This window comes from Elaeis guineensis, chromosome 2 (genome assembly GCF_000442705.2).
Source record: "Elaeis guineensis isolate ETL-2024a chromosome 2, EG11, whole genome shotgun sequence".
Lineage (NCBI taxonomy): Eukaryota > Viridiplantae > Streptophyta > Magnoliopsida > Arecales > Arecaceae > Elaeis > Elaeis guineensis.
In genome coordinates, this window is record NC_025994.2 from 122,092,088 (window position 1) to 122,115,824 (window position 23,737).

Here is a 23,737-nt window from a genome sequence, read left to right on the forward strand (position 1 = left end):
ACTTTATCAGAAAGCTAAAAAGATCTACTTGACGAAAGCTATATTTTGAAGCTTTTTCTAAAAGTACTTTTTGACTAATGTTGAAAAGCTGTTTTGCTTTCTCCAAAATATTTTATCAATATGGTTACCAAACAGTAAATAGTATTTTGTAAAAATTTTACTTCTAAAAGCTCTACTTCTTAAAAGCTCTGCTTTCAAAAACTTCAAAAACTCTATTGCCAATAGCAATTCCAAATGAGGCCTTAGTTAAATCCTCAAATTTCTATGCATATCGGATTGATTTAGATACGAAAATAGATCTGGACAAATAATACCCATATCATTTTCACCTCTATCTTGTATTACGGTAGGTGCCAAAGAAGGGGTGAATCTCCATCACTTGATGAATGATCTTATATTTGATGAAAATAAGGGTAAAAACATATTTTTTTTAAGCAGTACTTGTAAGGGCTGGCCATAACCTACAGTCTTACACCAGGTGAATTAAGCTGGAGGGTTTGAAGTAAGATGAAAGCTACGCTCACAGCAAGATTTGAGCAAAAATCTAAAATTGTTTCATACAGTGGCCATGCAACTTTTAATATCGGCAGCAACAGAAAACAATCAAACATGCGTCGGACTATCTGAGTCTCCTTTTTTATACAACACAGGCGCAGCTTCATACTGTATATTCTAACATTCTTCTGGAACTCACTATGGTTTCAGTAACATGTACGTCTGTACACTTTACTCATCATTTCTTTGAATATAATTCTTGGTGAGTAATGTCCGTTTACCCATTACTCTACTTTCCTTCAAAAAAAAAAAAAAATGACAGACTATTTGATGGTTCAATGCAGTGTCGGCCACCCGTTTGGCCAAACCTTGGAATGCACAAGATGAATGGATACAAGGATGGCACACATGTGCAGCATCGATCGGCTTTGCTCATCATGCATCTGGAGGCAAGAAGTGCAACGAAGCAGCAGCGAAGATTATAAATGGTCCCATGAGCTAGTTTATTTCTCACCAAACGGTCCCTAAAATAGACATGATGAACCTTACTATGTTAAACTGCTCCAAGAGGACTCGAAGTGCACGTCTATCGCACCAAACTGTTATGAACCGCGTTCGAGCACAGCAAACTGCCATAAAGCGGGCCGAAGACAAAGACGCACCTTGAACTGGGCAAGGCCTAACTGCACCTTGAACTGGGCCATGATAATTGCCCACAATCGTGTACGTATAATTAGAATCAGCTTAATCGAATTTGCATTCAGTTCCGATCAAATCAAAATTTTATAATAAAAATTTTACATCAATGATCTAAATTACTGAATATGATCTACTACCTCAAAACTGATTGCACATAAAAAAAATCATATGATTTGAAAGTTTGTAGCCTATACATCAAGTCGTCAAAAATTGGACAGTCTAAATAAAATTAAATTAGATATATTTTTTAATCACTTGATGTATAAATCAAAGATTTTCAAATCATATAATTTTTATTGTACAAGTAGTTTTGAGATAGTAGATCACATTCAATAGCTTGACTCATCGACGCAGGACCCCTATTGTCCAATTTGATTTCATTGGATCTAAGCCCAAATTCGATCAACTTTATCCAAATCTGTTTCTGTATATATCATCTGATCTATCAACATTAAAACTATTATTTTGATCATCCAATAATTTCATTGATTAATTCAATGCTGTAGCCCAACCTTCATGTTGGGCATAATGAGCAAGAAAGTCATTTTTTATCTCCTTTCCATGGCCCTTGCATGAATAGTGTCAACAAGGCTTCATCATTGACGGGTATGCATGGACGCAGGGAATCTCCATAAATATTCCATCTTCCAATAAAACAGGATGGGTCGACCTCCCTTTCAATCAAAAGAAAGGCATTTTTTGAATTCTAAAACCAAATTATGGAGTCCTAAGAATAAATCAGTTAAGATAAATCGAGTAATGAAATAAGAGTGATGCTTCTATTCCATACCGTAAGAAGAATTGAACTCTTGGTTTGTCCTAATGGAAATTAGTAAGCCTTCTTGGTTGCTTGGTGGAATTGAGCCGTAAGCAAGTTAAAAGGAGTACTTGATTGCGAGGGCCTCACGATGTAAGACCTTTTCGTGATCTTAAGAGGGGAAAAGGGGAAAAAAGTCCGCGACTCAAGAGACAAAAGTGGCTTGAACAACTTGTGCTTGGCTTTGTACGCCCAAATCCATTTGCCTACAAGTACTGGTTGTTGGCTGTGCAGGCCAGGTAGGGCCTCATCATGGGATTGGGTGCTGCACATGAGACTAGGGTTGGGGAGGAGGCCATATTTGGATCCACACACACTAGCATCCATCAGTTCCTCGAAAGGCAATGGGCCTTAAAAAAAAAAAAAAAAAAAAAAAGGTATTGGCCATGTATCAAAAAATAACCTATGATCCGGCACATTGCTGCAACTTGCAAGGAAACCGAGCTGGGATTGAAGATGGCTAACTTATAGAAGTGATAGAACTGAATGTGGTGGGTTAAACCATTTGTTGAATTATAAAGATTTCTTTTATATATGAGGCTAAAGTAGGGTACTGTATAGAGAAACTAGGCTACATGGCCTAGTGGTTAAGTAGAGCGAAGGGAAGAGGTTTTGATGCTGTTTTTGAATTTTATTATTAGGTGTTTCTGTAAGTATTTGACACATTCATTATATTTCGTTCTCCCAGTACTCTCCCGGGAAAAGAAAGTTACTGTATGAACCACACAAAATACAACAAGATGAGAAAAATTTATATGGGGCTTTCCACCTCTTTTGCTTAGGAAGAGAGGGAGGCTTCTAAAGTGAGAACAGAACTAATACATCTACTTATATATTATTCTGGGTTGGACCCAAATTTTCACTTAAGGAGGTTAGATGAAACGCACATTAGCATGGACTTGTTTGTATTTGTTTTCACCAGCTTAGGTATGTGGCAGATAATGAGGTGATTTGAAACTATTATCATGGATAAGCAAGGAGGATCGGTGATACAGGCGGGCTACCACCTTAGGGTGGCCCAGAAGCGATCCATGGTTTCACCCCAAGAGATCTGCACACAAGCCCAACCCAGCAGGTTGGTATAGGCCCAAGACTGATCTTACCTTTTCTTCTTTTCTTTTCTTTTTTCTCTCTCTCCCTCCAAATTTAGGTTTGGATAAGCCCAATCAAGCCACCTGAATTCGATCTTGGAGGCTAGGACTGAGCTGACCTACTCTCTTGGAATTGGACTTGGGTAGACCTTGTCAGCCTTAAACTAACCTGGCAAACGGATCATTTAAATACATATTAAGATCAATCTCATCAAATAGAAGTTTTCGGAAATCTGACGAATTGCATTAATCAGACCTGCAAGGTGGTTCATTAGCATCATTGGAATTTTATTATAATGTTTTATACATATAAGTGAATATGATTTTTTTTTTTTAAATCCTAATATGTTATCATGAATTTGACATTAAGAATAATGAGAGGAATAAAAAATATAGTTGCTATATCATGTCAAAGATATGAGAACATTCTTATAATGTTCATCGGGAATACTTTGAGCCTAAACAGAAATGATTCTAAATATCATGGAAGCTCTCAAGAAAATTTTGCTTGGACAAAGCCGCAAGCATTGGCATAAATTTTCAGGTGAAGGGTGTCAATTAGTGCTATTAGTAAAGTCTTTGGAGGATGGTAGTAATGACATGGGCTTTGGTCTCGCTATCGCCTGATTTTTGACTGGGTTTCCTCCCTCCCCAATTCAAAAAAGGAAAGAAACAAAGAAAGAAAGAAAGAAAAAACAGTGATCTTGGTGGGAGCTGTTTCACTATTGCTTCACGATATCAATGTATATAGATTGCTATGCCTCACTAGATTATACTGCAAAAACTATTTGCTTAAAGCTCCAAGAACTACTTATGGTGGAGATTGACTGGTCACCTTGCTTTTATAGTCTATCTAGTAAGATATCCTTCAAGAAACAATTGTAGTGTAGATTTACATTGGCCTTTTTAATGTGAATGGTAAACCTTAGAATATAAATATGATAAAAGAAAAGAAAAAAAAAAAAAAATCTGAACTCATTCTCATGCATGTTCAACCAGCATGTTTTCCTCAAACAATATATGCAGCTAGGATGAAAGATACTGAGACCATTCAGAAAAAATACTTCCAAGATTTCATTTGTCCAGCTTCTCCAGTTCTCTCAGCCATCAGTCTTCCAAACCAAATCTCGCATTAGTAATACCATGTTTTAATGGAATCTGCTTCATGATGCACATATATATTTGAAGACAAACGTCGATTGAACACACCTATCATATTTCTCTTATTGTTTATCACTTCAACATCTTAGCATTCTAATTTTTGGATTCCATATGTGACCCATGATGTAGCGATTGGAAGATATCTTGGAATTCGACACGACACCTTATTAGCCCTAACTTCATAATTTGGCACCACATTATTTGCAAGCTAGCAGTTGGATGGTCCAATCATGAGACATACACTAACATTCATCCAGATTGTTGCAAGATCTCTGTCAATTTTAGATTTCAAGCACACGCTATCCATGGCCGATTGTTTCGACACTGCAGCTTGCTTGGCCAAACAAGTAAATGACAGACTTGAGCAGCAAAACCGGGGAAATGGTCCAAGTTTTGCTTGTTGGATTATTTTATTGTCTTGGCGCAGCAATGAGTCCTACTCTTTTTATGTTTACACAACTCATGTCTGCATGTGCCCTCAACTTTTGACATGTCTTGCACGGCATGTGATGCACAAACATCCATGATGTGATGTGGATCCTGCGGTTTATGCATTACCTGGAGCACAGATCTAACTTCAATTAAGTGAGTGTTATGGGCTTTATTGTATCCTATTCCAAATAATAGACAGCCAATGCTAGCTGTTTTTCATACGGCGTTACTTCTTGTACATGTGATGATTCAACCCTTTCTAATGTGGGATCATACTTGTCGAGGCTTGAGAATTACTACCGAGCTAGTTTTCTTTTGGTGAAATTGACATCGGCATTATACATACAGGAGAGAAATTATTAGATGGACCATCATATCCATTGTGGATCTAGGATGAAATCATTCTAACATGCTACCGTGGTTCATCTAATAATTTCTTGCATCCAGGGTTGAGATGTGCAAACTAGGCAACATTTTCGGATATCTTCTAAACAAAATTTTCGGATATCCTGTAGGGTCGGATTCACTACAGGGAGAAATGGCCTGCTCCATTTAATGTAATATTAATGGGAGTTGGCTTTCACAAGGCGGGCAAATATTTAGTTGTTGGGGCTTGATTAATATAACCCAACTAATCTTTTATCTACAAAACTGTCATAGGTGATACGTGCATTAATTAGACGAGACCTGGCAAACATCTCAATAAATAGTCTCAAATAATTGCCACGAACCTCCAAAGCATTGCCTATGGCATTTAAGAGTCGGGAGGAATTCGCCTCATTTTGTGATATAAGGAGTGCTTTCGCAAACAGGGCCGTGAGGGAGCAAATATCTGGTAGTCCGGGGTTGATAAGAATGGCCCAACTAGCCTTGTGCTGGCAAAATTTCCAAGGGGGGTGCGGAGATGGCATCAAGAGATGTGGACATGCATTGCAAGGATCTCCATCTCCGCGTTCACATGCCAGCAAATTGTGTGTGTGTGTGTGTGTGTATATATATATATTTGGGTAAAGGTGTCGCATTTGATATTTAGAGTGGGAAAACAATGTAGAATTCGATGCGGGGAGTGATACTGCGCAGCATTGAATGAAACTTGCATACATGAAAGGGAGTTGGCATTCAATAGACAAGCGACAAGAACTGGCCTCTTTGACTTGGTAGTATCGTCATTATGATCTAATCAATTGATTGACATGGTCTAGCATTATAAAACCATACATCCGGACCATAAGAGTTGCGCAGCAACATTTTACCCGGGTACTTTTCAAGGACTGGCAAAGTAACAAAAGCTCGTGTTTTCAAATTAAGAGAGCTAGTAGTGGCGGCCTTGAGATTCATCTTGTGAAAGTCATCACTTATTCATCAACAAAGTTTACTGCACCATCTGACCTTTTCTCTTTCTCTCTTTTCATTTTTTTTTTCCTGTATATACAATGAGAGCATCATATTGTATTAATTTTGTTTTATTATTTTTTTTTTTTTTTGACTGAAGCGGCAGCTTGACAAGTCAGTTGAATATTCACCGCCTATAATATCAACCATAAGAAAATCTTATAACCTCTAAAATAACAACGTCGATGTCTCCAACAGCAAAGATTTAATGTGATGAACCACAAACGTGCCATCCAGTCAATTATATTATCATCCTCCCTGTTGGTATATTTGATCACACATGAAGTGTAGCTCGACATGAGCCTTTGGATATTGGTAATAAGTGATGGTTTGTATCATGATACTCTTATCTCTATTTTAATCTATAAAATGATTATTTTGAAATCTCCATCTATAACTATATTATCAATTTGCTAAACTAAGTTGGCATGAATCAAGCCCTCCTATGTAGCTTTCAGCTCGATGAGTGTCACTGACGTATCATACAATGGATAGCTACCTGCCGCCATCAGAGATGGTCTACAATCACGAATGATAAAGCCTAACCTTAAAAAATCTGGATGCAGGCCTTCCTAAATGAAATGAACATCATGAGGTGCAAAAGCTGCAAGTGTGGAACCGTATATAAATTTCTCTAATTATTAAGGATGTCTCCAAATTAATGATCCAAATGTAGTCTGAAGTATCAGTCATAGCTCTTATCGCGACCACCAAGGGGCTCTCTGTTGCACTCTCAAATAGTCTTATGTTCTTGGCTGTCCAAATATGATAGGCAATATAGCAAATAAGAACTAGCCATTGACCCCTTGTATCTTTGTGACCTACCTCCTTTACATGATGTAGGAATATCTCAAGGTTACAGGGCCTAATTATAAGGGACAAGAAATTAAATACCCTACTATAGATCTGTTGTGCTATCGAGCACTCGAGTAGCATATGATCAATGAACTCCCCTATACCTCTACATAGCTCATAGAAGGGAAGAATAACAAGCCTCGATGGTCTAAAGTACTCCTGCAGGGTAGCCGGTGCCGTAACACCTGGAGGAAGAGCGCCACTCTTGGTTGGATCCAATCCTCCACACCAACCTACTTCCATCAGCTATACGAGGCGACCTCTAAATATGGATAGGGTTCTTTCACTCAAGCCTGTTTGAGTACCAGCCTCATCCTAGCCAACCCCATTGGATAAATCCCTCATAGGAATGGTCAAGGAGAGCACTCTGTCCCTTAATTCTCTACAAAAGCAATGTTAGTGTTGTACTACTTGAACCTTAAGCTCTTCTATGGTCCAGATGCTGAACCATGGATATGAAGAACATGAATTTCTCCCTGTTGGTGAAATAGGCTTGGAAATTACTCAAAAGCCCGAGTGCCTTTGTGACTTGATAAACATTAGTTATTATGCTAGAAGGAAGTTTATTATGCGTGCAACGAGATCCTTGAAATCCTTTCTTCTAATTTGGAAAGAAATCAGCAGTGATCTTTGGAGCCTTTCGGACCTTCACCTCCTTTAAATTAAGGAATGGCAACAACCTATGCTTTTAGGGGGGAATCTTGGATTGGTTCTATTGCTTGGGCATCACTCTTTCATGATCTGTACCAAAGAGCTGCCAAAAGAGACTTTACTGTTGTAGCCTACGGGAATCACCGCAATAGGAAATGAAACATCAAACTGGAAGGCCCATTAGCACAAAGTGAATCAAATCACCTTGATCTTTTTTATAGACTTCCAATCCTTGATGAGACCTACTAGATTGATTGACGTAATGGTTGGAAAGCACACCAAAGATGGTAACCCTTCAATGCAATCTCTTTACAAATTCACTAGCGGTGGTGGCGTTTTTTCTTCTTTTTTTTTTTTCCCCCGTTTCTACAAAACAATTTGGAAAGCAGCGGCCCCACAGAAAGCGAAGATATTTTTATGATTAACTTCGAAGAATTAATTGCACACCGAAGTTCTCGGCAGAAAAGGTTATGCGGTGAACTCCTTGTGAAGCAAACTTTGAAACTGCATCAGATCGATTGACCAAGTGCCTCTTCATTAAAAGCATCTGGTTCACGTTCTAAAGTTTCACACATGGCTACCTAATTTACAAGCTTTATGAACCACTTGGAGAAGAAAAAATATACAACCATACTTCAGAAGGACTTCGGACCAACTCATCATTACTCTCTATTGGCAAATCTGGCTTGGGAGAAATTCTTTTTTTCTTTTTTTTAAATAAAAGAAGTCTTCAGTTAAAGATGTTCTCTTTAAGATACATTCAAGCCTTGGATAATCTTTCTTCTATAATGGATACCAATGTACAAGACAAATTTCGGAGCACTCTGTAACTTATTCGTTGTTCTTCTTTTTTGTGATCATAGCTTGACCATTGCGCTGAATCCTCTTCCCCCTCTCTTCACCGCCTCACTCATTATACATACGTCTACGCTTGATTAAAAAGAGCCCCTGTTTTAACGAAAAGAAGAAAACTATGGATACAGATAGAATAACCGAGGCCACATTGCTCCAAAATTTGTGCTACGAATTCAGAAAGCAAATCGCTAGCATGCCATACCTTCTACGCTAATTTTGGTAACATTAGATCTCACAGATAAATCGCATGATCGGTGCACGTGTCCCAGCACCATGTCTCCCGGGATAAAACAGGAGACATCCGACCGTTCATTAATTCAGCCAGCTCGATCTCGGCCCAGAAGTCCTCCAACTCCGACTTCACCTCCCCCTCCTCTCCGACCACCAAACAACTAGAACAAGAATGAGTGGAAGCAGAAGAAGAAACAGAAGCGGAAGCAGCAGAGCTCGGAGTCTCGAGCTTCGCGGCGGCGGTGGCGGCAGCCTTGATGTCTCCCGGTGCCCGCGTGGAGGGGAGGGGGAGGAGGTGGGCTTGGTCCGGGAAGTTGAGCTGGGCGTTCGCTCCCTTGAGACATTTTGCCGCGGCGTCGTAGGCCCGGGCGGCCATCTCCGGCGTGGGGAAGGAGCCCAGCCAGATCCTCGACTTCTTTCTCGGTTCCCGGATCTCCGACACCCACCTCCCCCACTGCCGCTTCCTCACTCCTCTGTACACCGGGTGGCGCGTCCCGCCCACCGGCGACGTACTCCTTTCGGCCCTCCGGTCCGCCGGGAGATTCTCCGCCATTGGACTACGAGTAAGCGGCTAAACGCCCCTTGAGTCCTTGTTATAGAGCGTCGCTGTGCCGTCCAGAAGTGCTTGTCAAATTACCTATACTACCACTGATTTGTTTTGGTTATTACGTCCACACCGATGACGTGGTTGGTTTGAAATAAAAGCCATGATGGGTAATTTGGAGCATGCAAGGCAACATTTTTTTTTTCTTTTTATTATATTTTTTAAATTTCCTTTCTGGGCCATTTTGAATAAATATGGAGGGATTTATTACAAAAATATGACCTATGTATAGAAAAAAGAATGTGCTCTTTTTTGGCTTTTTAGAAAAGTATGCAGCTGAACAGAAAAATCCTGAAGGTCAAAACATGCGATCAATATTCTCGAAAGTTCGGATTATAATGACAAAAGATTAACAGTAATAATTTTTTAGCAGAAAAATGGAAAACCATCTCGTCGTTTCATTGAGGGATGAATTGGGGAAAGAGAAATAAGACCTCCATAGAAAGAAATGATAAGAAATAAGATATTATTTGAAGCTTTTCGCTGTTTATTTGTAACTCCCAATCCATAGTATTTTCAATTCAATAATATGTATTAACATCGAAAAGTAATTTCTATTTTCTGGACTCTGATTTAAACAAACAATATTATTATTATTTTTTCCCTCCTCCTCTCCTGGCAAAGAAAGATTGCTATAACGGCTAGTATCATTAATTCGGGCTCTAATGAAAGTGAAACCTTAAAGTCTCATCAGAGTAGAAATATAAAACTCTTTCTAGAAAGAACAAAAAATAATAAAAAAAAAAAAGTAAAATTGTTGACAAGGATAACTGGGTTAAGGTTAATTGGGTCCAATGAGACGAGCACATTATGGCCGTTTTTGGTGGATCTGGGTGAGACCGTGAGAATAATAAATTCGTAAAAGAAGTTGGTCCCGGGTCACGCATGGGTCGATAAGCAAGTGGCTGACGGGCCAATGCCCGCCGTCCAACCTCCGATTTTGGATGACGCCTTTTCGTGGCGTGATGCAAGCCTTTCCTTTTGGTGCGGCCAACCCATCTCCTACCAATAGACATATCCGTGTGCATGAAGGTTGGACGTATAAAAAAAAATAGTCGGACGTATATACCCATCCGGATTCTTTGCAAGTGTTGCATTTTACACGTGCGGGATAAGATGGGTATGTGATTTACTAATCGAGCTGAAAGGTTGGCTCTCTCTGAAAGCAGTTTGAGTTTGTAACAAATGATATATACATCACAATTTTTATTAATCATGTAATCTCTTCACCAATGGTATTGAGGTCGAGAAGGATCTAGACCATAAATTGTATCCTCTCTACCGAGTAAGAGCCGGTCATGATTAGAGTATCATGAGATCGATCGGAGAGATTGTTATATTTATATATTGATTAATAAAAAAGATGCCATATTAGCATATTAGCTTGGACAGTGCTCCTTCTAATTATTTAAATTTTTAGATTACGGATGAATATATGATGTTATTTTCATGCACGTTGGCGCTAGCATAAATTTTTTTTAATAAGTATTTGCAAGGTATATTATTTTCAGGATAAAAAATTTATACAGTAATATATACAACGGTAACAAGATAAGGGGTCACACCAACAACAATAGCGTTATTTTCAAACTAGAACGCTGCATGCCGTGCAAGTGCAATAGGCTCCGGATCTGATATGAAAGTGTCAACATGGGCGATGGATGGCATCACGGTTCATGGTGCAGCAAATCTAAACCACGGTTTACCAAAAATCTCAGCTAATCCTAGAGACAAGACATTTGCACATTCATTTTATAACTTCTTTCCTTTAAATTTATATGTTACAAGAGCATCTCTTCCATGAAAAATTATTAGATGTCGGTCGGCTTGACATATATAATGCATCATGATTGCCCGGAAGGACAAATAATTGTGATGTAAAATCCCACGGAATGATGTTATTTTTCGCTCAGTTTTTGTCAGAACATTCATGTGGAGGCCAAGCTTGTCCCCCTCCCAAAAATAAAAAGGACTAACAAGTGAAAAAAGAGGGAAAAGAAAAGGGGATGATGCACCGCATACTTGATACAATTCTGTATCTTATATAAAAAGAGAAACAGAGTATTTTCTATATAGAAAAAGGGGAGATTTAATTTTCTTTTCCTTTTTTCCATATAAAGAGAAGCAAACTACAGCATTATGAAGATAATAGTAGCGATTACAATATCCCTTGACAGAGAAACATATTCAAAAAAGACAATCACTGGACCATAACAACAGAAAGATCTAAAGTTCATAACTTGAAGAAGACACTAAAACATAAGCATGGTAGTATCATGGTAACATGTCAAGATAACAACTGGAGAACCTCTGCAACAGGTATCTAGTTAGCTGACATGTATGGTATACACTAGTTAGAAATACTTCTCAAGTATATTATATTTCACGTTTTAGAAGCTCACAACATTTGAATTCAAATTTGGAGGACTTTCTAGCACGTAAGAGTGACAGTCGCTGTTGCAAGAGACGTTGTAATAAAAACCATATCCATATGTAGAAGATTGTCATGAAGGCAAGGCACATACAAAAATTGTTGAGGCGATCATGAAAAAGACATTTGCGAAAGATTAGCCAATGGAATCATCTTTTAAAAGGAACACTGTCATTGTTTGAATACTAAATTATATACATCCATGGAAAAATAAATGGCCTAATATTCAAACACGAACACCTTTCTCCGGTGGAGCGTTAGATTATAGTCCACATTCCAACTTAGCAAATCACATGGAAACACGCCCACGTATCTTTCTCCAAAATAAACAGCACATTTTCTGACGTTCGCTTCCATAGGCGCGCTGTCCCGCACCCACTCGAGACTTGCTCATGCCATCGTCTCCCTCCTCCTGACGCTCTTTTCTTGCAGTCTTGGGAAAAATTCAAAACTCGGTAGGCCTCTTTAACCAAATCTTTTTGACAAGTGGAGAGATCATAGCCAGATCCCCTTTACATCTTTTTCATTTGGAAACATATTGTTTGATATACCTTAGACACGATTGTTGCCGACCGAATTGATATCTCCATTGGACAGAGGTTATTGTCCGGCCTATGAATATATACGCAATGCAGTTAAGTACCCCGGCGTGCATAACGTACCGTAAGAATCTATATAGATATGTATTTACTTATATAGGGCCAATGAATCCAAATAATACCTTTCAACTCGTTAAAAAGATTTTGATTGTTACAAATAGTATCAAAAATAAGACTAACCATAGGTTATGTATTGAATACATTGTTGATATTTACAGGGACCAAGTAATAGGATCCGAAGGACTTTTAAATAGCTCATTCTAACGTCCTCATGTTATTTGGATCTTTATTATTTTTCAAAATTTGATCGAATTTAGGCATTGAAAGATTCCCGCTAGATAAAGCCTGGTAATTATCTTTGCCCTTATTTTTCCTTTCTTTGTAGCCTGACCTATGCTTCAAGCACAGTTCCGACCAATGAGTTCCCATGTCTAATCGGGTCGACCAAGCACCAATCTCAGGGCACATCTAAATTGGGTTGGATTTTAGCATGCTTCCTCATATGTCGTTTTTGTCTTTTCCTCTCTTTTTTTTTCACATGAAATTCTTCAAATTATAGCAAAACGTCTACCATTGGCTCAAAGTGATGGTGAATAAATCTTGTGCGCAAGAATTTTCCACAAAGACCAGGTCCAAAAGAACATACGATGATTGCAGACCGCAGTTTAAGGGCCCGAACCAAGTCCTCACAAGCCATGGAAGCATATATCTTTTAAATGATGGAGTATGGACTTAAGATTCAGATTCATATGACAAAACAACTGAGTGTAATTTGATCCTAGGATAAGGCCAGAATATATGTTATAGGTTTCAGGTTTCATAATCCCCGATTCTATTAATCTCTGGAGGAACTTCAAATTTCCTTTCTTTTTTAACCTATTAAGCATAAGCATTAAGAGAAAAAAAAAAAGAGAAAAGGTTCGAAAATTCAGTAGACTACCATCAATTGTAGCTCTAAAGCTGATCAAATGCATCCTTGTGAAGAGGTTCAACTTTGGATCAAGTTAATTACTCTTCATTGTGACATCTATCATTATAAAAACCTCCTGCACATTAAGTGCAAATCCTCAACTCTAGCTGTAGGAAATTACTGATTTACTGCAATAAGACATGTGGCCAATTTTTATTGATTGTGCAACATTGATCAATATCAATTTGACAGATAGGTTGATTTTAGCTTTTAAAGGAAAGAAGAAATCATTGGATTATTGCTCAAAAAATCTAATAGAAATCTGTAAATAAATTTTTTGATAAAAAGATCAGTAAATAATTTTGCTTCTCAATGATACGATGGATAGATGTGAAAGTAAAGATCCAGTCGAATCATATAACTCAATTATTAATTGATGAATATTTCAAGAAGATATATTATCTACAAAATATGTATATTGCCGATGCTTTTTTTTTTTTATTGGGTACAAATGGGTGCTCACACTGATCTAACATAAGTATATCCAAAAAATCAAAGAACAAGATATCCTACAGTGCTTGTGAGCAGATCTGATCCTGACGTCAGATTCAGTCATCGATGTGCTCAACCACATAGGAAACGATCTAGTCAGTGGTACCGTTCGTCTTTCGAAAGATGTGCTGAATCGACACCGCAGTAAAGCCACGAAGACAGATCCAAATATCTAGAAGGAGTAGATGGGCCTCCGACTATGTTGTATCACTCCGAATCCAACCTGTAAAAGTAGCACAATCTCCTTTAATAATGATTTTCTTTGCTTGCAGCTCCTCAGATGACAAAGCTAGCATCATTCCTACTATCTCTTATGCTGCTGTTGAAGTTTATCTTGATATACCCCGAAGGAGGGGGCCTCAGGAAATGAAAATAACCATTCGAGTCACTGTGGGAGTAGCATGGGGGCCTTAGAAATTAGAAGCATTAAGGTATGGGCGGGCAACATCGAAGCGGCCGTACTCAACGGCCAAGCAAAAGGCCCTCTCCAACATGCGATAAGCAAGAACCACCTCAGCATCAAAGATCAGGCTGCTCTTGAAGAGCCAGATTTGGTAGGCGACATACACTATTCTACACCCAAGCATAGGTAGCCCTCTCAGCAGTATTCCGATGGATCGCATCCAAGAAGTGGCCTAACCAAGGATCACTTCTTGCCTCCCATGACTGACCACCCATCCTCATTCATATCATCCTCGCTCTCAGGCACTGCAGGAGAGCATGCACCATCAACTTATCCTCCAGTCCTTAGATCAGGCAAGCCATTGTAAGCTCCATACCTCTATCCCTAAGTAAGGTGCATGTCGGAAGTCGGTCCCAAACAATCTTCTAGAGAAAAAGCTTCATTTTGGGATAAGTAGTCATCCTTCAAATCTAGGCTACCTCAATCCTAATACTCCCCGCAGGCCTACAAATCTTGGATGGATCTCTTATAGGGGCTATTAGGCAACAAGAACGGCCCTACACCCTCAGATCATGGCTATGATGGATGGGGATCGGGATGGTGAGCATCCGATCTACGAGTGGACCCCCGACCAGATGGATGATATCCCATGCTCTCCAATCCCTACTGTCGGTAGTGATCAGATCCCAAACTTGAAGTTGGTCATCCATCTCCATGTTGATGAATGTTGGCCACTGGATAAAGAGCAAGCTGGAGATCCAGACATCTTGGCTCATATCCATAGACCTCCCATTCCTAATCAGCCATCTAACCTAGGCCAAGGCTGCTGGGGCATTAGACAAATCTCTTTCAAGATGAAAGAGTAGCCGCAAGTAGCTCGGAGCCGTGACTCCACTCTCCATATCGAGCTCTTATCATCCTACTCCACATACTATCCGACTCGATAAGAAATTTAGCAGCATTCTTGGTAATTAGAGCCTCCCTCCTGACGAACAAAGACTGAATCTTAAGGCTGTCATTCTCCACCGACTGGTAGACCATTTCCTAGGATAGCAGATAAAACCCACAATCATTATGTCCAGAGCCCCACAACAATTGTCGAAGAAGTCACTCTAACCATCTAAGATAAGAGCTCGGCATAATCGTATTTGTTAGGAAGCAAATAGTTATAGAACTCAAGACCACTCTCACGAGCATCAATCTGCCCATCATGAAGAGAGCATTGGCACGCCAGCCCTCAAGATGATTTTGTATCCGCTGCTCTATGGGCTTGCAATCAACTCTTCGAAGATGCTGATCAGTAAGAGGAACCTTTAGATAGGACAAGGCCTCGATCTGCTCCTGCATCCTCAAATTCTTCCGAATCGCATGCTTTACCTGGATCTTTATCTTGAGACTAAAGATGACTGTGGACTTCTGCAAATTCACCAGCTATCCTAAAGTTCAACAGTAGGCCTCGATGATAGAAGTAAAACACTTCACATTTTGGATCGAGGTCCGGCCAATCAAAAGGTAATCATCTATAAAAAAGAGGTGCCAGAGAGGTTGGATCCCAGGGATAAGCCAGTAGGGCTCCAGCTCCAGCTCCAACCCCTAAACCGCCGTCCTCAACATTCGAGGCAAAGTATCAACATATAATATGAACAGATAAGGGAAAAGAGAGCAACTTTGGCATAGCCCAACTGTTGAATAAAAAAATTCCATCGAAGCACCATTGATCGGAATGGCAAAACTCGACTACTCCATACAGTCCATGATCCAATCGATCCAACCAATCCACTTGTCCTGAAAGTCGAGCTACTGAAGCATCTGCCACAAGAAGCACTAACTCATCTAATCATATGTCCACTCCATGTCCAGTTTGATCACCATAAGACTTTGTCAGTCGAGGTATGCTGCAGATCATGCACAAACTCGTGGGTCAGTAAGACATTGTTGGAGATGCATCGATTACTGACAAAGGCTCTCGCTTAGGACTGATCAGATGAGGGACAATCGGCTTCAACCGTCAGACCAAAACTCTAGCGCATATTTTGTAGAGAGTGATGCAAAGACTGATGAATCTGAAGTGCGTCGGAGTGGATGTATCAGAGTGCTTTGGGATGAGAGAAATCAAAATCTTTTTCCACTCCACTGAGATGCTTCTGGAGTCGAAGACTAGCCTCCACCACCTCTCTTCAAACGATAAGCCTATACCGGTGGAAGAAAAGAAGGGGGAACCAATCCAACTTGGGGTCCTTATCCTCCCCAAGAGACCAAAGGGCGCCCCGATCCTCCTCGTAGACACCAGACGAGCTAAAGCCTCATTCTCCGAATCGGAGGTCATAGGCTAGGACCCCTAGAGGGGGAATCCTCGCTCGAAGGTGCTGTCCATTGCAATCTGAAGAACTGAAAGATCTACTTCCTGACCTCCCCACTGTAATCTATTTATCTTTCATCGCTCTTCCTCAGCTATCTGATACGATTGACAGATCTCCGAATCATGATAGACTAATGAAAGAATCTGATATTTTTGTCATCCTCTCTGATCCACTGTATCTTAAACTTTTATCTCCACAGCATCTCCTGCTGTCTCAGCCAAAAATTATACTTTTTTCTAACAGAAAAAAAATTATATAAGAATAATACGGAGCAATAATGTAAGATTGATACCGTAAACATTGCAAAATCTACTAAGATCAACAGAGCTTTCTGCATGTAGACATTTGTTCAAATACCTATAGTTTCAAGTTTAGATGATCAAAAACTAGACCGGATAATGTGCCAACAATTGACTTCAGGGAACTTTGTCAATAACTCTGGCTCAAGCCCAAACTCAACGCAAGGCATTAGTTAGGAGCCGGGTTCAATTGTTAAACCCAGTTCAACCAATTAGATTAGCACAAGTGCTTCATAAGCTTAAATTTATTCTCCAAAATTGTGCAAGCGTTGATGAAACACGAGACAGCCATGCAAGGTTGTAAGCGTAATATATATATATATATATATATATATATTCTTTTCTGTGTCCTAACAACTACTTTTATGTGATATCACATAAATCTTGTGGACCAAACCTTGCTTTTTCTTCTTCTACGTATTGAGAGCACCAGCTACTGCGAGTGACAGAATCAATCACGTCAAGTAGTGTGAAACCATATGTCAAGCCAAAGAAAATTCCAGGCCATGTAACGTTTGTTGTCTAAATATACACAAACAACGGTAAGACAAGCTCATGTAGACCCCACCAAAAAAAAAAAAGCCACTCTCAATGCAGTGATCTCTTTCCACAGAAGTCATGCAAACAGGTTGTTGAATCTTATGTATCATCGGAAAAGTCTTGTGAAGTGATGATATTTTCTTTGCATCGAATGCGTTGCTCATGATAATATTGCATACATATGACGACATAAAAGTAAAACAAACGCAAAGCCAAAGAAAATTTATGATTATCTAATGTTTCTCAATTAAATGTACCAAGATTCAAGAATAATAAGCCATGTACACGAGGATAATATTTGACAATATTTACTAAGAAACTGTTTGAGACCTCAACATATTATTAACAATGGTCATTCATTTGGTTTATTCTTTTTCTTTTTATGAAAAATAATTTCATTTTTCCTATTTCTAAAAGTGAATCAATCCACTCCCTAAACCTAAAAAATCTTGACTTTCTGAAGTCACTAGTAGCCCTAGACAACTCCCGCTGGGTTGACGTGTCACGCGACGAGTCATGAGCCCCAAAATCCATGACCCCGACAAAGCACAAGACTCGTAAAACGCACTATCCACCCACCCACAGATCCTCCAGCCACACCAAACAACGCCATGCTCAAAATGTTCCACAAAAGAAACGGCCCAGATCGCGTTCCCTCGCCCTCCGACGCGTGTTCCCCCGGGATTTGGGTTGTATCTTTCCGCAAAGAGATGATTGATATTGTTTCGCGACTTTGACCGTCGGATCGCCCCCAGCACATCCCTCAAAGCTTTTCGAACCCCATTATTCATCTATCTGCACAACTCTTGAAGTAGACATGTGCGATCCAGCGGCGACGGAAGGTAATCCTTCTTTCACGCGGACTATACAACGCCTGTCCGGGTCCACACCGGTCCCCTATTAACCTATTATTAATATAACCACGTGTATGGCTGTCAGGCTCCCACGTTTCCACGAAAGTCGTCGGTCCCCAGTGTTGGCGACCAAGTAAAGCCTCTAGAAGCCAACCATCCTACCTTCCAGATTCGTGGCATGCGACTCGGTCCGCCGCGTGTCCATATTCCCCCACCACCACCACCACCACTGCCCTCCCTACGAAGTAATCCCCCCAATTCCCGTTTTATCCCCCCCAATTAATTCGTTCAGAAACCCGTCATCTTCTGCTGGTTTCCAAAATCCAAAACGCGTTTTCGCCACCTCTCTTGACACCGTCACACGCTTTCCTTCCCCTTTCCTCCTTCCAAGAAATTTCCTGCCCATCCTTCCCCCACTCCCAACTTTATAATCCCCCATCCTTCCCTCTCTTCTCCCTACTCCAATCCACACCCTCTTCACATCCCTATTCCTCCGCCACCAATATCGACTGATACACTGAATAGTAGTTGAATTAGTCGCGGAACATGGAGGCCAACAACGAGTTCTGGCACTTCAGTGATCAGATCCGTCTCCAGACCACCAACTTATCCAACCTATCTATCGGGGATAGCATCTGGAGCGACTCGTATCTGAAGAGAATCGACGGGCGTCGAAACTTCGAGAATCCCGTAGGGCCATCCGATCTCGGCTGGAAGACGGGGTTCGGAAATCAGAAGCTTGCGTTCGGGAATAGCAACAACGAGAGGTACAACAATAGCAATACCGGAAAGAATAGCGATGGGAATAACGGTGGGATGAAGTATGGAAATTTTGTAAATAATAGTTACAACAACGGTTTTAATAACAACGGGGAGATTAAGAATTATTTTAACAAGGCGATCGGGAAGTCGGTAAATTACGGGCATGGTGGGAAGAAGAATAACGGTAATGACGGCAACGGAGGGAATGGGAAGAAGAAGAAGAATAACAATAACGGGAATAACAACGACAATAACAACAATAACAATGGAGCGGTGGATAAGAGATTCAAGACACTGCCGCCGTCGGAGGCCCTGCCGAGGAATGAAGCGGTCGGGGGTTATATCTTTGTCTGCAACAACGATACCATGGAGGAGAATCTCAGGAGGCAGCTTTTTGGTATGCATACTTTATTTGATTAATTATCATTATTATCCTTGCTTTTATCATATTTGTTTTGTTCTTTGATCGCAATTTAATGCCGATTAATATTTTTTGGGATTTGAAGGGGCTTAATTATCATAATTAATATTAATGAAAGAAAGTTAAAATTTTTCGTTCTTGCATCACAGTTTTTATGCCGATTATAGTATGAAGAAAAGAATTTTAGGAGATTACAGAGATTACTTATTAGTTAAGTTTGAAATTTAATTTCCTTGTAGAAAAGGAAATCAAATCACTTCGTATCTTACCCCAAAAAAAGGGGAAATCATTTCGTTTGCTCAATATTTGCTTGGTCAAACTTGTTAATCAAAAGAATGGAATTTTTGTAGTTGTTTAGCTTGTCATCTTTCCTCTGTAATTGTTCCTTTGTTTTCGTATGGAACTGATATTTCCTCTAGATATTGGTTTAATTTAGGTAGAAATCGGCTACCATCTTTTCTCATTTCTTTCGGTTTTTTGGTTGTTATCAGGTCTGCCACCAAGGTACAGGGACTCAGTTAGGGCAATAACACCAGGGCTGCCTCTTTTCCTCTACAACTACTCTACCCATCAGCTCCATGGAATTTTTGAGGTCGTCCATCTTTTCCTCTCATCTTATACCGTCTTGATGGAATTAGATTCTGTTTTCTTATACAAATTTGCCTTCGTCTACAGGCGGCTAGCTTTGGAGGAACCAACATCGATCGAACGGCTTGGGAGGACAAGAAATGCCCTGGAGAATCCCGTTTCCCGGCCCAGGTGTGTATTCCTTCGTACACATGCTCTTCATCGTTGTTACATAAAGCCATTTTGGGTAGATTTTATCCGGTTAATCTAAAGTTTTCCAAGTCCTAGTTTAATTTTTCACTAACTAGTGTGTTACCCATGGAGTTATGACGGCCACTTTTTAACATAAACTTGATCAACTGTTCAAAGGACTAGTTTGGTGATTGAGATTGGATATGTTGATGTGTTCTTAATGGTTAGATCTGGAGTTTGTCAGAACTTCCTTTGATTCTCTATTCACATCAAGCATCAAGCAAGATTGGATATGATAATATGTTTTTAATGGTTTGATCATCGAGTTTGTTTGAACTTCCCATGTTTCGCTATTCACATCAAAAATTTATCAAAGGTGGTGCGTGACTTCACTTCCTTTTTTTTTTTTTTTTTCCCTTTCCCCTGATTAAGGATTGGTATTGGTTGTTGAGGTGGTTTGCTTTGTTTGTAACATTGGACGGTGAATTGCGTCCTATTTTATTTTTTCTTTGACGTAGACATCGAATAACCAAGTTATGATTCTTCTTTTCTGAGCTCCACAGAGGTTTCTTAATCACTTGTTCAAGGATTGTGTCTGCTTGCTTATGCTGTTCTCATTGTTTTCTCCTCCTGCTTTGATTAGGTGAGGGTGATGACGAGGAAGGTCTGTGAACCACTGGAGGAGGACGCCTTCCGCCCTATCCTTCATCACTACGATGGCCCAAAGTTTCGTCTGGAGCTCAATGTTCCAGAGGTATATGCTTAAAAAAATCAATTTATTTCACATCTGTATTATTTCATCAGCTTATTTGTGACAGAGAGCTACAACATATACTATTTTTTCAGGCTCTGGCCCTCCTTGATATATTTGCTGCGGAAAACATTGCTTGAGATGGAGTTGGCCTCTTCCTGGATGACCACTACTAGTAATTCAGAATAGATGGGGATGGTGATACGGGCATACATATATCGACATATAAATATATCTGTTCTTCATACTACTTACCGAATAAATTCACGTCTTTTGGAGAGATTTTGGTGGGCTATGTGATCCAGAAGACTATGGTTAAGGTGATGAACCCTGATGTTGGTACTTATCCCAGTTTTGTAAAAAAAGGTTATCGAGATAGACTTTGTCATGTAAATAAGTCATTATAAAAGATTATCTTTTTTACACAAATAACAGAGTTAATTGGCTGACTGTGTGACATCTTTTGTTGCTTATCATGGTGGATTCCAGCTATGGGATGGGATGGCATCATTTGTTGCTTCTCATAGTGGATCCCAGCTAGGAGAATCCTCTACCTATCCATCCATCTATATAATTTATATCCATGCTGCTATTTGATGTCATGGGCTGTAAACTAATCCATGGATCAGCAAGTGCTGAGGCTTGGAACAACAGGCTATGCTGATCCTTGAATTCAAAACCCCTTCCAGTAAGGTCAAGGAAGGTTATAATCCAGCATGCATACGGTCTGAAGATATCCCCTGTCATCTTTAATGTTTAATTGCCTTCCTGTTATATGTTTCACTCTGGTCAGTTTTATTGCTTGCACATCCACATGACCCTTAAATTGTTGGTATTTTGAATAAAACCATAAGCATCTCTGGGGAGGAAGACTGGGTCATGGAAGAGGGGGATGGGGGGTGGTTAGAGCTCTTAAAATTGTGACGTGTCAGGCACGAGGGTGGAGGGCGACCGGACCAAGTCTTGGATAAGAGTGATGAAGCGATCCGTGGTCAAATTCCACAATTGGTTGTTTGGTTTATACGATGGCCAGAAGCGAGCGACCCAGTGTATGATGACGTCGTCGAGTAGATGGGGCAGTTGAAGTCTATTATAAATGACACGGTCTTTGCAGATGAAATCTGTTATAAACGACGTAGGCTATTCAAACTTCAAGGGATGGTGGGCGTTTTTACGAAATGAATTGTTTTAGCAGCATGGTAAATATAACGCTTATAAATATAACGCTTTTGCTGTTACGAGATAGCTGTTAAGTTGCATTTGATGCATTATCAGATAATCTTAAAAGATTATATGAATTATTTTAAGAATAAATTATTATTATTAAATTATCAATGTTCAATATTGATTACTGGTAAATAGTAATATTGTAGTAAAATTATTGAAAATCTTGATTGACATGTTTGGTGTGATAATTAGATTATGAGTAATGTGAAATTAAATTTTTAAAATATCCTCAATAATGTTATCTTAGTATTATTCTTTTTTTCTAATGAGAAATAATGAGAGTGATGTGAGTGTGGTGGTAGCGCGAAAAAATGGTGAATCGAAGGGTATGGAGAACCGTGAGCTCTAGCAGACAAAGGGAGATGAAAGTGCCTCGGGTCAGGGGTGCATATGGGGGGAGGGGAGAGGGTTGAACAATGGATTTTGTGTAATTTTTTTGATAAATAATTTTGTCCAAAACTTTTATTACAACGTTGCCAAAAAAATGGTAATCTGAATAGTCACTCTTCCCCAAACCAATCCAGATTGCCTCTCATAAGGCAATGTGGATTACTACTTAAAAAGTGCACCAAATGCAGTAATCCAGCTTACAACATTAAATTACCAGCAATGTGGATAGATTGCTCGCTACCAAATGCAATCTTAATGTTTTCATTTTGGAAAGAGGATATTGTAAAATATAATATTTTAATATTACTAATAAATTTAGAATTTTTTTGGATATTTCTACAGAATTGAGCTGAAAATTTAGTGAGATTGGACGGTTCATTTAAGCGTGACTCTGTATCAATCAAATGCCATCCAATCTAAATCCTGTGACAAAAAATTTTCTTCTCGCTATCCAAAACCTAGAATTTGGGCTGGATTTGGATATGTTCTTAATAAATGTAAGCTAGATAATTAAGAGGTCCAACTTCTATAGGATTTTCAATTCGATCCCATAGAGATATCCAAACAGATCTTTAGTTTATTGATTTTATAATCAGTATTAATTGCAAGTTATTTTTGGTCCAAACATAATTCCCTAGCATTATTATTTACCTAATGCAAACTGAATTTGAGCATGTGACCCTAAACCCTAAACCTAACAATGGCAATTTTTGTTGGATCCAAACATAAATCTCCACCATTAGTATTTATTGGATCCAAACTGGATTTGGGCACGTGCTGCTTATTATTGGGCTTTGGAGCCTTAGGCGTGAGGGCCGACTTGTTTGGCCTTGGATCTAGACTGGACTCATCCTCCAGGACTGTTCCGTGTTGTGTTTCTGGGGGAGCTAGGGTGAGACGGGAAACAGAGGCTTTCTCTCTTCAGTCGTGGGAATTTGGGTTTTTGTGGGGGTAGGGGGGTGTTGCTGGGGCGAGAGAGAAAGAAGGTGAAGAGAAAGAAGAAAAAGAGAAGGGAAGAGGGAAGAGTAGGAAGCGCATCCAAAGGCACATTAACGACTTCTCAAAATCAAAGAGAATATCCTCAAATAAGAGCATATTAAGATTCCTCAATAGCGAGAAAAACGTCAAGAGCATGCGATGCATCTTTAAGTTGATGCTTGCAAAGACTTGTTCGAAAATTGAAAAAACTAGCCCAA

General features: G+C 39.6%; 2 protein-coding genes across 2 annotated transcripts; one reads left to right on the forward strand and one right to left on the reverse strand.

Annotated features, from left to right (window-relative positions):
* Nucleotides 1-8,116: 8,116 nt before the first annotated feature.
* On the reverse strand, nucleotides 8,117-9,232 carry LOC105038150 (ethylene-responsive transcription factor TINY). The gene is made up of 2 exons (XM_010913860.4): nucleotides 8,651-9,232; nucleotides 8,117-8,541 (listed from the first exon to the last, which is right to left on the reverse strand). The coding sequence occupies exon 1, from the start codon at nucleotides 9,230-9,232 to the stop codon at nucleotides 8,681-8,683; it is 552 nt and encodes a 183-aa protein (XP_010912162.1). The 3' UTR covers nucleotides 8,117-8,541; nucleotides 8,651-8,680.
* A 9,435-nt stretch (nucleotides 9,233-18,667) lies between these two features.
* LOC105038141 (DCD domain-containing protein NRP-B) lies at nucleotides 18,668-21,373 on the forward strand. The gene is made up of 5 exons (XM_010913856.4): nucleotides 18,668-19,390; nucleotides 19,906-20,006; nucleotides 20,090-20,173; nucleotides 20,817-20,927; nucleotides 21,020-21,373. Exons 1-5 carry the CDS (start codon nucleotides 18,778-18,780, stop codon nucleotides 21,062-21,064), a joined length of 954 nt encoding a protein of 317 aa, XP_010912158.1. The 5' UTR covers nucleotides 18,668-18,777; the 3' UTR covers nucleotides 21,065-21,373.
* The last annotated feature ends 2,364 nt before the right edge of the window (nucleotides 21,374-23,737 follow it).

Excerpts from the sequence above, each read along its gene's own strand:
- LOC105038150 (XM_010913860.4), bottom strand. The coding sequence starts at position 9,232 with ATGGCGGAGAATCTCCCGGCGGACCGGAGGGCCGAAAGGAGTACGTCG.
- LOC105038141 (XM_010913856.4), top strand. The coding sequence starts at position 18,778 with ATGGAGGCCAACAACGAGTTCTGGCACTTCAGTGATCAGATCCGTCTC. Across the intron at positions 19,391-19,905 it reads TCTCAGGAGGCAGCTTTTTG|GTCTGCCACCAAGGTACAGG; the intron begins GTATGCATACTT and ends GGTTGTTATCAG. Across the intron at positions 20,007-20,089 it reads AGCTCCATGGAATTTTTGAG|GCGGCTAGCTTTGGAGGAAC; the intron begins GTCGTCCATCTT and ends CTTCGTCTACAG.